General features: G+C 48.5%; 1 protein-coding gene across 3 annotated transcripts in view; it reads right to left on the minus strand.

The window, feature by feature from the left end:
• LOC109254162 (mucin-16-like) overlaps positions 1-12,822 on the minus strand; it is a 93,829-nt gene that overhangs the window by 32,047 nt on the left and 48,960 nt on the right. For all 3 annotated transcript variants that reach the window (XM_053896636.1, XM_019427842.2, XM_019427843.2), the window contains exons 19-28: positions 9,811-9,983; positions 9,155-9,190; positions 8,887-8,952; positions 5,964-6,085; positions 5,540-5,607; positions 3,504-3,676; positions 3,135-3,170; positions 2,842-2,904; positions 1,210-1,334; positions 929-996 (exon numbers count right to left, since the gene is read on the minus strand). In XM_053896636.1, coding sequence (XP_053752611.1) covers positions 929-996; positions 1,210-1,334; positions 2,842-2,904; positions 3,135-3,170; positions 3,504-3,676; positions 5,540-5,607; positions 5,964-6,085; positions 8,887-8,952; positions 9,155-9,190; positions 9,811-9,983 — 930 coding nt within the window. The remainder of the gene's footprint in view (positions 1-928; positions 997-1,209; positions 1,335-2,841; positions 2,905-3,134; positions 3,171-3,503; positions 3,677-5,539; positions 5,608-5,963; positions 6,086-8,886; positions 8,953-9,154; positions 9,191-9,810; positions 9,984-12,822) is intronic.

The raw sequence follows: 12,822 nt of genomic DNA on the forward strand, positions 1-12,822 counted from the left end.
GAATGGAGAGGGCCCCCTCATGCTCAGAAGCCCCATCACTCAGTGAAGGGGGGCTGAGTTGCACATGTCTGCACTGGAAGGGAGCAGGGAATTGAAGGCTGGGATTATGGGGAAGGGAAGGGAACCCATGGTTCTTCCCAAAGAAAAGAAGCAAAGAAGCTTAGTGGGAACAGGTATGGACTCTGAGGAGGCTGGGCTTGAGTCCTGGCCCCACCACTTGACAGCCACTGGCTCTGAGAAGGCTCCTTAGCTTTTTTGTGCCTTGATGATTTCCCATCTATAACATAGGGGTAATAGTAGTGACATTAAGAGAGTCCAGGGAGATGATGGACAGGAAGCATCTCGCCCAGTGACTCTAACCTGGGGTGCTCTGGATCAGGAGCCATTTGACAATGCCTGGTGACAGATTTGGTCATCACTACTTTGGGGTGGGGATACTACAGGCATCTATCGAGTAGTCAAGATGCTGCTAACTAGCCTACAGTGCAGAGGACAGCCAGCCATGACAAGGACTCTCTGGCCCAGAATGTCAGTAGTGACCATACACCAAGAACTCCAATGTCTGACTAAGTATTTGCTGTGTGTCAGCCTTCAGAAATATTTGCATGTAGTGTGGACATGGTAGACTGGGGATCATAGCCTTTGTGAAGGATCAGGGATGGGTCCTTTATGAAGGAATTCGGTTCCAGCAACTTTCCAGCTGCTATGATCTGTCATTTTGTTCCCATTAAATATTGCATGGGAGATTTGAGACTCAGGAGGATGGGAAGGTCTGGAGCAGGGCCTGGGGGCCAGCAGCCCAAGGGACAGTGGTTATCCCAGGCTGGGAGCTGGAAAGGGCTGAGGCCAAAGTGAGGAGTGAGCCCTGGAGGACCATGGTAAGAATCTCCACTGTGCCTCACTGGGCCATCTTCTCTGGGGGTCCCACCTGAGCGAGGTCAGTCTGCAGCCAGAGTAGAGGGGGCCGACACTGGTGTTCTTGAATAAGGGTCTGAGCTGTTGAAGGAGAGGGAGGTGAGCGGAAGGTCTGAGCTTGACGAGGGCAGGGCTGGGGCAAGTTGGGTGGGGATGGCAGCCGTTGGGGGACAGGGAGAGGTGGGTGGGGCATGGGGGAGGTAGGCGGGACATGGGAGAGGTAGGTGGGGCTGGGGTCAGTGGGTAGGCGGGCATCAGCAAGTGGTACAGGAATGAGGTGGGCGGGGCTCTCACCAGGCTCTGCAAGACCTTCTCTATTTCGTTGAACTTGGCTGAACCCATAAGCTGCATGTTCTCTGTGTAGCGCAGGTTGGTGATGGTGAAGTTGAGGGTGAATGGAACCAAGTCAGGGCCGGAGACTGCAGTGAGGTTGGGAGAAAAGTCATGCCCTGAGCCACTGTCTAAGCTGGATTTAGGGATGGTGGGGTAGAGTCTGGATCCACATCCCTGGTGCCCAGTATATTCACATCTAGTTCAAGAGCTCAGAATATCTCCTCCCCAAATGCGAGACTTTATTTTGTTATTCTACTAATAGTAATGATGTTAATAATCACAACAAAAATAACAGCAATCATGAGAGCTGATGTTTGGTAAGAGCTTCCTTTATGCTAAGAACTTTCTATCCAGTATCTCATGTAGTCTTCAAACAAACCCTGGAAGTGAATCCTTTTACTTAGTCCCAGTTGACAGAGGATGAAAACAAGTTTCAGAGAAGTTAAGTCACTTCCCCAAAGCCACACAGCTATTTTAGGACAGAAGCCCAAATTCTAGAGCTTGAATGACTTAAATAGGAGTCCTGCCCATCTTCTGGCTGTGTGACCTCAGAAAAACACTCAGCCCCGCAAGAACCAGTCTATGCCTCTCTCAAACAGAGAAAGAGCAGTGTCTATCCGCTGGGGTCAAAGATCATACACGTAAAGCAGAGTCTGCATGATGTGACAAACAAGCTGTGAATGGTGCTGTCACTGCTTTGTAGACATTGTTGCTGTTGCTACTTACATCTGCTTTCTCTGCTTTCGTCTCTGCCCTTTGGGAATTAGTCCTGGATTTGCCCATGACTATTTCCATTCTACTCTAGCAGGAGGTAAAGCTTTGAGAGTTGTTCCAGAATGTACCACTGCATCTAATCTCACTAACCGACCCCCCATGGGTCCCCTAAGGCCAACACGGTCACAGGTTGGTCCCTGGCAGGTCACCTGAGGTAGATTGTAAAAGTGACCACAGATTCTACACCCTTGCAGTGTGGTGTGGCAGCCCCTTCTGCCAAGAGCCTATTTCTTGACTTTTGGCCGTGACTTGCTGTGGCCAATGGGATGGCCTCTCTTGCTTCTAGGAAGTCTGTGATCACCATATGAGGAAGCCACAGCTAGTCTATGGGATGATGAGAGTCCACATGAAGGGAACTGAGGCACCCCAGCCATCCGTCAGTTATCTTCCAGAAGCAGAGTCACCTAGCTTACGGGCAGGTGACTACAGACACATAAGGGAGCCTGGTTCAGACCCAAGGAACTGTCCAGCTGACCTATATACTAGAGAGCAGAGCAGTATGTGATTGTTTTAATCCAGTAAATTTGAGGGTCATTTGTTATGCAGTAAAACCTAGCTGATACAACACCTTCACAGAAAGCAGAGTGGATTAAAAGGAGTCACTGCTTTAGCCTGGGATTGAAAACCCAGAGTTACAGAGCTCTCCAAACCTAGGGATGGAGTTGGACTGGTCTGTTACAAAGGCATGGTCCCCCAAAATCATCCTCCCCACACTGTCCCCTTGTTGTGACCTGCCTGCACATACCTTTTGCCCTTCTCATTGCTAAGCACAGAGGCACGTGGGTGGGAAGGAAGGAGACATGGAGAAAAGGCTCTTACCTGTAGAGCTGGAGAAGGAGATTGGAGCTACTGAGGTTCCTGAGGGTGTAGAAATCACAGGAACTGAGAAGCAAACAGCATAAATAAGAAAGATGCAGCCTTATAACCTTGGAGATGCCGAAGACAGGGGCCCTTGATACCCAGCCCGAGTCACAGAAGGTAGAGGTAGGGGTATGGGGGTGACCAGGCCCCTCAAGGCTTCCTTCCTCCATGAGGCCCTGGGCTAGGGTAGAGGGAGCAGCTGTTCCCACGAGGTGTGGGGGCATAGAGCCATGTAGGGTTTGAGCACTTACCACTGGGGATGGGGGTCAGTGGTGATCTGGTGTAACCTGCAGAGAGTGGACAAGAGAGAGGTGGGATGTTTGAAAAGTTTAAGCAAAGGATGAAGGGGCTGGGCCACTGCTGGAAGGACAGATTCCATCAGGAGGTCTTGTCCCTTCCAGACAGTGGGTAGTGCCTCCTATAACCTTTCTCTGACTCTCCACCTCCCTGTGTATGATGTAGCCCTTGGTGGGGAAGGAGGATCTCACAAGGAAAAGAAGAATGAGGACAGAAGCGTCTAGAGGCAGACAGGGATGTATCCTCTGTCCAGAGCTCAGGGCACCAACAGAATAATCCATCTGGGGTACAGGAGGAGACCCCTGTCACCACCAGATGCTCACCGTTGACATAGAGACGGTCCCTGTCCAGGATGTAGGAACCGAGCTGGGTGACACCATGGGTCTGGCGGCTCAGTTCCCAGTAGAGGCGCTCCCTGTCCAGCTGGAGACCCGAAGGGCCAGGTCGGTAGGTGCAGACAGCGTCAACTCCAGTGGCTGTTCCACCCCTTTCAGGCCTGGGGAGAGAAGGACCTGGGCATGGGTATGCGACAGAGAGGCATCCCGGGCAGGACATCATTCTATCAGCCCGCCTGTATGTGAATGCCTGCTTCCCTGTTTTTTGTTGTCCAGACAGGAGCTGATCGTAAGAGAAGGGGCATCTTTACACAACAAAGGACCAGAGTGGGTGTTTTAGAGTCAGATGACCATCGGTTCAAACCTTGGCTCCGTCACTTGTTGAATAATCCACCTAAGTGTGTCTAACTCGGTTCTCCCATCTTTGCAGTGTGGATAATGCTCTAACCCTTTTGTTAGAATGTCATGGTGTTTGGGGGGTACCTGGGCGGCTCAGCTGGTTAAGCACTCAACTTCCGCTCAGGTCATGATCTCATGGTTCGTGAGTTCAAGTCCCGCATCGGGCTCTGTGCTCACAGCTTGGAGCCTGGAGCCTGCTTCAAATTCTGGGTCTTCCTCTCTCTCTGTCCCTCCCCCACTTGGGCTCTCTCTCTCTCTCTCTCTCTCTCTCTCTCTCTCCCTCTCAAAAATAAATAAAAACATTTAAAAATATCATTTCAGAATGTCATGGGGTTTGGAAATGATACTAATATCTAGCTTTGGTGCCAGATAACTCTTTAATTAACTGTTTAATTGTTTAACAAATATTCACAGAACCAAGCATTTACAGTCCCTAGCACTGGATAGCAGCTCTGAGCACTGGATTCTGCTCTGAGCAGTTGATCCAACCCAACTTTTGGGCCTGAGCACCGGAGCATGAGATGCTGCCTAGCAAAGACCCCCTACCCACCGTCCACCTGCCTCTTGTATTCCCAGCTCCCTGGCAAAGGAAGCAGGAAAAATTAACCCTGAAGGGCAGGTAGCACTGCCAGATTACTGGGGACGGACAGAGTGTCCCTTGCACCTCAACAGGATGGAAGTGACCTGGAGCCAAGCTGCTTCTAGCTCTGGTCTCCTAGAAACTTGTTAAAGGTGCAATGTCACTCGTGTTTACCGGTGATGCTGCTTATGGTGACAATGACCCCTTGTTGACGGCCTGCATCTTTTCTGGGAGGGCCGAAAATGGACAACAATACCTGACGGAAGCTATCGCTTTGGGCTTCCTTAGGCGTGGTAAACCTCTTAACGTGTCAGGACTGTTACAAGAGATACTGGTTACCTTTTGGACATGGAACATGTAAGCCAGAGTGGCCCCATCTCCTATCCACTGAAGTTATGTTTCTTTGCACATTAACCATCACCTGGATTCCAAAAGAATAGTCCTTGGACTTCCAAGAAGGTTCTTAGAAAAAAGAAACGTCCAATGCTTGCCGTGCTGGCATGCCATTTCTTGTCTGAGTGTGACCTGTTCGGACCTTGCAAGTTTGATGATTGGATTGGATTTAAGATGACCGAGAGAGGGCTGGCACCAGAGCTGGGAACTGTGTGAGACACACAAGGTGCCTGGATGCAACATTTAAGGGAGTGCTTGCTCTCAGGGGCTGTGCAGACACAGGGTGAGCACCTGAGGGGGAGCACCTCCTTAAATTTTGTGCCCTCGGCACCTACTTCCCTCCCCAGGCCAGGCCCTGGCCAGCCCAACCAGCCCATCCCTTACTATGCCTCCTAAGGCAAGACAAAGAAGTGTTTTCAGGGGCGCCTCGGTGGCTCAGTCCGACTTTGGCTCAGGTCATGATCTCACAGTTCGTGGGTTCGAGCTCCATATGGGGCTCTGTGCTGACAGCTCGGAGCCTGGAGCCTGCTTCAGATACTGTGTCTCCCTCTCTCTGCCCCTAACCCACTCGCATTCTGTTCCTGTCCCTCTCAAAAATAAACATTAAAACAATGTTTTTAAAAATTAAAAAAAAAAAAAGAAGAGGTCTCACCTTAGTGTGGTCACTCTGCAGCCAATGTAGAGCGGACCAATGCTGCTGTTGGCAAACAAGGGCTTGAGCTGGGAAGGAGGAAGAAGGTGAATGAAAAATAGACGTAAAAGCAACCGTCATTTTAAAACACCATATTCAAAAATAAAACAGCAGCTCCCCAGTCATCTCGATACAACACTTAATTCTCAGAAGAACCCTTTGGGATCAATGCTTTTATGATCTTAGTTTTACAGAGGAAGAAATGGTACCAGAAGGTAAGATCACTACTCCGAAGGCACATCACTTCTCCATGGCAGATCCAAGTTTTGAACCTAGAAACTTTCTTCCCCTCCAGCCGTCCGTATCCTCCAGAAGTACAGGAAGGAGACTCAAAGAGGGTGGGGAGGACGTTGGAAGAGAGGGATGGGTTTCAGGGGGTTCTCACCAGGCGTTGTAGAGCTGACTCTGTGGAGTTAAACTTTGCCGAGCTCGGCTGCATGTCCTTCGTGTAGTGCAGGTTGATGATGGTAAAGTTCAGGGTGAAGGGCACTGGGGCAGGACCAGCAGCTGCAGTGGGGAAGGAGGAGAAGAGGCTATGCACTGAGTCGGGTCTGGACCAGCTGTAAGGCAATGGGCCACTGGGACACACGACCCTAGCCTGCTCAGAGGACTCTATCATCTTGGAGATGCCAGGGAGAGACTACCCTCACCTGGGATGTTTTTTGGGTATCGTTCTCTGTTCATCTGAGGCTGGGGATGGAGTGGGGGTGGGGAGCGGAGGCAGTGGTATGTTCTATTTGGATCCTCATGCCCTAACCTCTTAAAGATGTCCCCTCGGAGGTTCCTCCCCTGCAGGCAAACCCGTGCTGCCCATTCACGTTTGTGTGCGCTACTGCCATCTACTGGTCATATCTTTTTCTTTGCTCAACGCCCATATCCCTCAAAACCCCTAGGCTGGGTTGGACGAACATGAGACCAGGTGATGAACCAAGAACTAAGGACCCTAAGACTGTCTTGGCTCCAGCCAGCTTCTTTCTCCTACCAGGGCACCTTTGAAGACCCTCCCAGGTAGGTTCAGCCTTCAATGCCACGTTTGAAAATTTGCCTGAGGAACAATTTGTCAGCTAACAATTTTTCCCCCAATTAACTCATTTAATAAGACATTTTATGAATAAGTCCTCTCAAGTATATCCTCATTCAAAAGTATATTTAAAGCAAGAAGGCAAAACCAGCTTCTTTCGGTTGTCTTTAAAAACAATTTTTTTAATGTTTATTTATTTTTCAGAGAGAGAGAGAGAGAGAGAGAGAGACAGAATGAGCAGGGGAGGGGCAGAGAGAGAGGGAGACACAGAATCTGAAGCAGGCTCAAGGCTATGAGCTGTCAGCACAGAGCCCGATGCGGGGCTCGAACCCACCAACCGTGAGATCATGACCTGAGCTGAAGTTGGGCGCTTAACTGACTGAGGCACCCAGGCACCCCTGTTCTGTTGTCATTAAAACTCAATGTCATTGAGGGGCACCTGGGTGCCTCATTCAGCTCAGGTCATGATCTCATAGTTTGTGGGTTCGAGCCCTGTGTTGGGCTGTGTGGTGACGGCTGAAAGCCTGGAGCCTGCTTTGGATTCTGTGTCTCCCTCTCTCTCTCTCTGCCCCTTCCCCGCTCATGCTCTGTCTCTTTCTCTCTCAAAAATAAACAAAATTTTAAAATATTAAAAAAAAGCCAATCCCCAATGATTGCATGCTGTATTATGCTATTAATACGTTCCCAAAATAATAACATTAAAGAGATGAGAAACAGATTAGTGGTTGCCAGAGTGATGCTGGGTGGGTATGCCTGTAAAACACCTTTGCAGTGATAGAACTGTTTTGAGCCTTGATTGTAGCAGTGCTTATGAAAATCTGCCTATGTAATAGAATGGCATAAAACCACACACACACACACACACACACACACACACACACACACAGAAATCCATGTAAAACTAGTAAAATCTGAGGTCTATAGATTTTCATAATTAATTTCTTGGTTTTGATATCATACTGTAGTTACAGAAGGTGTAACCACTGAGGAGAAATTGAATGAAGCATACAGGGAACTCTACTATATTTTGCAATTTTCCGTGAATATGGAACTGGAAGATATTATGCTAAGTGAAACAAGTCAGTCAGAGAAAGACAGATACCATATGTTTTCACTCATATGTGGATCTTGAGAAACTTAACAGAAGACCATGGGGGAGGGGAAGGGGGAAAAAACATAGTCACAGAGAGGGAGGGAGGCAAACTGTAAGAGACACTTGGATACTGAGAACAAACTGAGGGTTGATGAGGGGTGGGGGAGAGGGGAAAGTGGTGATGGGCATTGAGGAGGGCACCTGTTGGGATGAGTACTGGGTGTCGTATGGAAACCAATTTGTCGATAAATTATATTAAAATAAATAAATAAATGAAAATATTTTTCCTATCAAAAAAATGAAAAATAAAACTAAGAAGCAGAAGTACAGAGTGTGGCATGTTTATGTGCTGAATAACATGGTTATCTTAAATTTTTTTCATGTTTATTTATTTATTTTGAGACAGAGAGAGAGTGAGCGTGAGCAGGGGAGGGGCAGAGAGAGAGAGGGAGAGAGAGTATCCCAAGCAGGCTCTGCACTGGCGGCACAGAGCCCAACGTGGGGCTTGAACTCATGAATTGTGAAATCATGACTTGAGCTGAAACCAAGAGTTGGACACTCAACTGACTAAGCCACCCAGGTGGCCCAAGAGCTCTGTGCTGACACCGTAGAGACTGCTTGGGATTCTCTCTCTCTGCCCCTCCCCGGCTCATGCTTATTCACACACTCTCTCTCTCTCTCTCAAAATAAATAAACTTAAAAAAAAAAAAAGAGTTGGATGCTTCACTGACAGTCACCCAGGGGCCCCATGGTTATCTTTTACAATTATTATCAATTGTAACTGCACATTCAATTCCAGTCTTAGTACACTGTCAACTTGGTGAGGGGAGGGACCACACCTGGCTCAGCATCTTCTCCCCTCTGCCTGGCACAGGTCATGTGCCCAGTGATGTCCATCGTATTAAATTCTTTGGTAGTCCCTGTGCTGTGTGCTTCCATACATTTTCATTCAACCTTCACAACGACCTTATGAGGCATGATTATTCTTGCTTGGCTGATGAGGGCGCTGAGGCACTGAGAGGGCTGGTCAATTGTCTAAGGCCAATGCAGTTGGACAGATGAGGACACGTTCTCTGCTCTTGAGGAGGTCAGAGCAGAGCAGGGGAGCCCATGGTAGCTCCAGGGTTTTTCTTGATAACTTCCAGATATAGATTTGAGACTCCTCACAAGGAGCTGGAGAGAGAAGTCACCTACCTGTGGAGCTGGAGAAGTGGGCTGGCACCATCGAGGTCCCTGGGAAGTGCACAGGGGTCACAGGAGCTAAGGATGAATAGTCTGGAGTAAGAAGGGGACTCAGAGTAGGGCATCTTTCCTGTCCAGCTAGAGCCACTGAATGTAGGAGGAACTGGGTAAGACCGTCAGGTCTCCTAGCCACTTCTCTTCCCCAGGCCCTGGGGCAGGGGATCAGTGGCTGTCCACCAGGGGTCCACAGCATGTAGTCATCAGGGCTGTGGGTACTCACCACTGGGTGTGGGGGCTGAGGTCCAGTGGGTGTAACCTGAAATGAGAAAAGGAGACAGAACTGGGATGCAAGCAGGAAAGGGAGGTCCATGATATAGCCCAAAGCCCACCAGTCCCTACCCCCAACTAAGACTTCAAGTCTATGCAGTTCAGCAATTGTGATTCAGGGGTAACTTTACCTTGTTTCTAAAAGGCTGAGAAATCAGAGACCCAGTCCCCTGTCTTCATGAGCTTGCAATTTATTTGGGAAGACAAATACACCAACATTTCTAGAAATGGGGTTGTCAACTGTGCTTTTCAGGCTCCAGAGGGGATTTTGAGATAGACATTGACAGGAACAGAGATGGCCAGATCTTTGCATAGCCATTGACTTCAGCCAGAGAGATATCCTCTTTTATCAGTCTGGATAAAGACTGTGGCCCAGACAAGTATATAAATCACAGCCCTGAAATGCAGGGCTGCAAAGAGAAAAAAAGGATTTGCAAACTGGAGGGTCTATGGGGGTCCTTGACTCATTAAGGGATATCACGCAGGTGGAGAATAACACATAGGGTGGGTTCTATGATGAACTGGAGAGTTCACATCCCTCTCCATCCCCCAGGGCGGTGGGGGGCAGATTCTTAGCTTCAACTTGTGGTTACAAAAAAGGTTGCTCACCATTGACATAGAGGCTGTTCTTATCCAGGGTGAAGGAGCCCAGCTGGGTGACACCATGGGTCTGATGGCTCAGCTCCCAGTACAGCTTCTCTCTGTCTAGCTTAGGGCCCATGGGGTCAGGATGGTGAGTACAGACAGCATCAACTCCAGTGGCTGTTCCCTTTTTCTCAGGCCTGGGCAGGGAAAGACACGGGAAAGGGGAGGTGGGGACTCCAGGTAGGAGCCCGGGAAAGCCCTACTGAAGGAGGGGACAGAGAAAGCAGAAGGGCTGGTGGACAACCTGGAACAGCCTTGGTGCTGGAGGAGGGTTGGAAATGATTAGGACAACCAAGGTCCTTGAGCACAGAGGATATGCAGCATCTCCAAATACTGATGCCTTGTGCTGAGCTTTAAAACGGAGCTAGAGTATATTATTCTAAGTGAAACAAGTCAGTCAGAGAAAAACAAATATCATATGATTTCACTCATATGTGGAAGTTAAGTAACAAAACAGATGAACATAGGGGAAAGAGAGCAAAAATAAGATAAAAACAGGGAGGGAGGCAAACCATAAGAGACTTTTTAAAAAATGTTTTTATTTATTTTTGAGACACAGAGAGACAGAGCATGAGCAGGGGAGGGGCAGAGAGAGAGGGAGACACAGAATCTGAAGCAGGCTCCAGGCTCTGAGCTATCAGCACAGAGCCTCACATGGGGCTTGAACTCACGGACTGTGAGATCACGACCTGAGCTGAAGTCATCCGCTTAACCGACTGAGCCACCCAGGCGCCTCCAGAGACTCTTAAATACAGAGAACAAACTGAGGGCTGCTGGAGGGAGGTGGGTGGGGGATAGGCTAAATGGGTGATGGGCATTAAGGAGGGCGCTTGTTGGGATGAGCACTGGGTGTTGTATGTAAGTGATGAATCACTGGGTTTTATTCTTGAAACAGATGCTAACAACAGATGCATGATGGAGAGGACTTAGACAAGGTAAGAAAAGGCAATGTCAAATTGCTTAAACCCCAGCTCTGCTGCTCAGTTGCTGGCTGACTCTGAGTAAGTCTCTCAACCTGTCTGTAGCTCATTGTTTTTTTCATCCATCAAATGAGGTAATAGGACAGACCCTACAGCACTTAGCACTAGTAAATGCTCAGTAGAAGACAGCCATTTTTATTAGGCATTAATAGGGCCAAAGTTCTTGGTGTGAATGGACCTTGCGGTGAGAGAGACTGAGCCTTTTCAAAGAAACAGTGAGGTCAGCAGGCAGCCTTGGGTGGAGAGGGGCATGAGGCTGTGTGGTATCTGAGAGCCAGAGAAATCTCAAGGCCAGCGGAAAGGGGAAGACATAGCATTGTGGCTGGAGGACAGTGGTGTCTTTGGAGCTGAGGGCATTCCATCCTCAGACAAAAGGTCAGTGATTGGGAGATCTCACACAAAGAGTAAGGTGAGCCAAGTGCACATGTGGGGGCTCCCACATGCTAGAGTTATTCTCAGTACCTAGGTCTAGGCAAGGTTACGAATAATTTACTGTGTGTTCTTTATATGTTAGTTCTTTTGCTAACTAAGCACCTCTCATTTTAATCCTCACTATGCTCACACAAATGACCACAAATTCTTTCCTTCAGTCAGAAGTGGAGTCTGTTTCAGGGTGCCTGGGTGGCTCAGTCAGTTAAGTGTCTGACTTCAGCTCAGGTCATGATCTTGCGGTTTGATCTCATGGAGTTCAAGCCCCGCATTGGGCTCTGTGCTGACAGCTCAGACCCTGGAGCCTGCTGCTTCAGATTCTGTGTCTCCCTCTCTCTCTGCCCCTTCCCTGATCACACTCTATCTCTGTCTCTGTCAAAAATAAATAAACATTAAGAAAAAAAAAAAGAAGCAAAGAGATTCCATCTCTTGAATCTGGGCTTGGCCATAGAACTGGAACTGGCCAATGCACGTTCACAAATGTGATACCAGCAATGGCTTGGAAGGCAGGTGTGCAATAGGGCTTGCCATTTCTTGCTGCTCTTGGAACTCTGAGCGTGTGAATGAGCCCAAGCTAGCCTTCTGGAGGATGAGAAAATGTGGAGGAGAACGAAGGTATCCCAGACAGCAGCTGACTGCAGACACAGGAATGAGCCTCATCTGACATCAGCTGAGCCAACCCAGGCAGGAGAATCTTCCAGCAGAATCATGGGCTAACTTTGTTGTACAAGAAAGCAAATTGAGATACTTCAGCGGACAGGTGAGTAGGTAGAGGCACAGAGATGTTAAGTAACTTGTTCAGGTCACACAGCCTTGAAGTAGGAGAGGTAGGCCTGTCAGACTCTAAATAAAACTGCATAGGGGCACCTGGGTGGCTAAGTTGGTTTTGGCTCAGGTCATGATCTCATGGTTTCAGGAGTTTGAGCCTCGTGTTGGGCTCTGTGGTCACAGTGTGGAGCCCACTTGGGATTTCCTCTCTCTCTCTGTCTCCCCCACTCCACCTTTTCTTCTCATGCTATCTCTGTCTCTGCCTCTCTCAAAATAAATAAATAAACTTTAAAAAAACCCCACTATATAACCACTGTACTTTACTACTCAGTGATCCCAAGTCCACCTCTGAGAGGTCAGAAAGCAGGATTTGGTCACTGCTGGCTAGGTGTTACAGGCAGGCCAATCATTATCAAAAATGTGACATAAGCAGGAGAGAGAATTATGCATCCCCTAGAGCAAGGTTTCTCAACCTTGGCACCGTGCACATTTCGAGTCAGATTGTTCGTGGCCCTGAGAGACCATCCTCTGCATTGTAGGATATTTAGCAGCATCCCTGGCCTCACTCACTAGATGTCAGTAGCAACTCCACCCTTGAGTTTTGACAACAAAAAATGTCTCCAGACATTGCCAAATATCCCCTGGGATGGAAATCATTCTTGGTTGAAAACGATGGCTCCATTGTGATAAAGCCAGCACGACTGACCAGTTGTTTTCTTGATGAGTTCCAGAAGAAAGATCTTTCGGAAAAGTTCAACCTTGTCACCTGGGAAGGGCAGTCCAAGAGGATTCTGCATTT

Source organism: Panthera pardus, unplaced genomic scaffold, assembly GCF_024362965.1.
Source record: "Panthera pardus isolate Hobbes unplaced genomic scaffold, ASM2436296v1 HiC_scaffold_8, whole genome shotgun sequence".
NCBI lineage: Eukaryota > Metazoa > Chordata > Mammalia > Carnivora > Felidae > Panthera > Panthera pardus.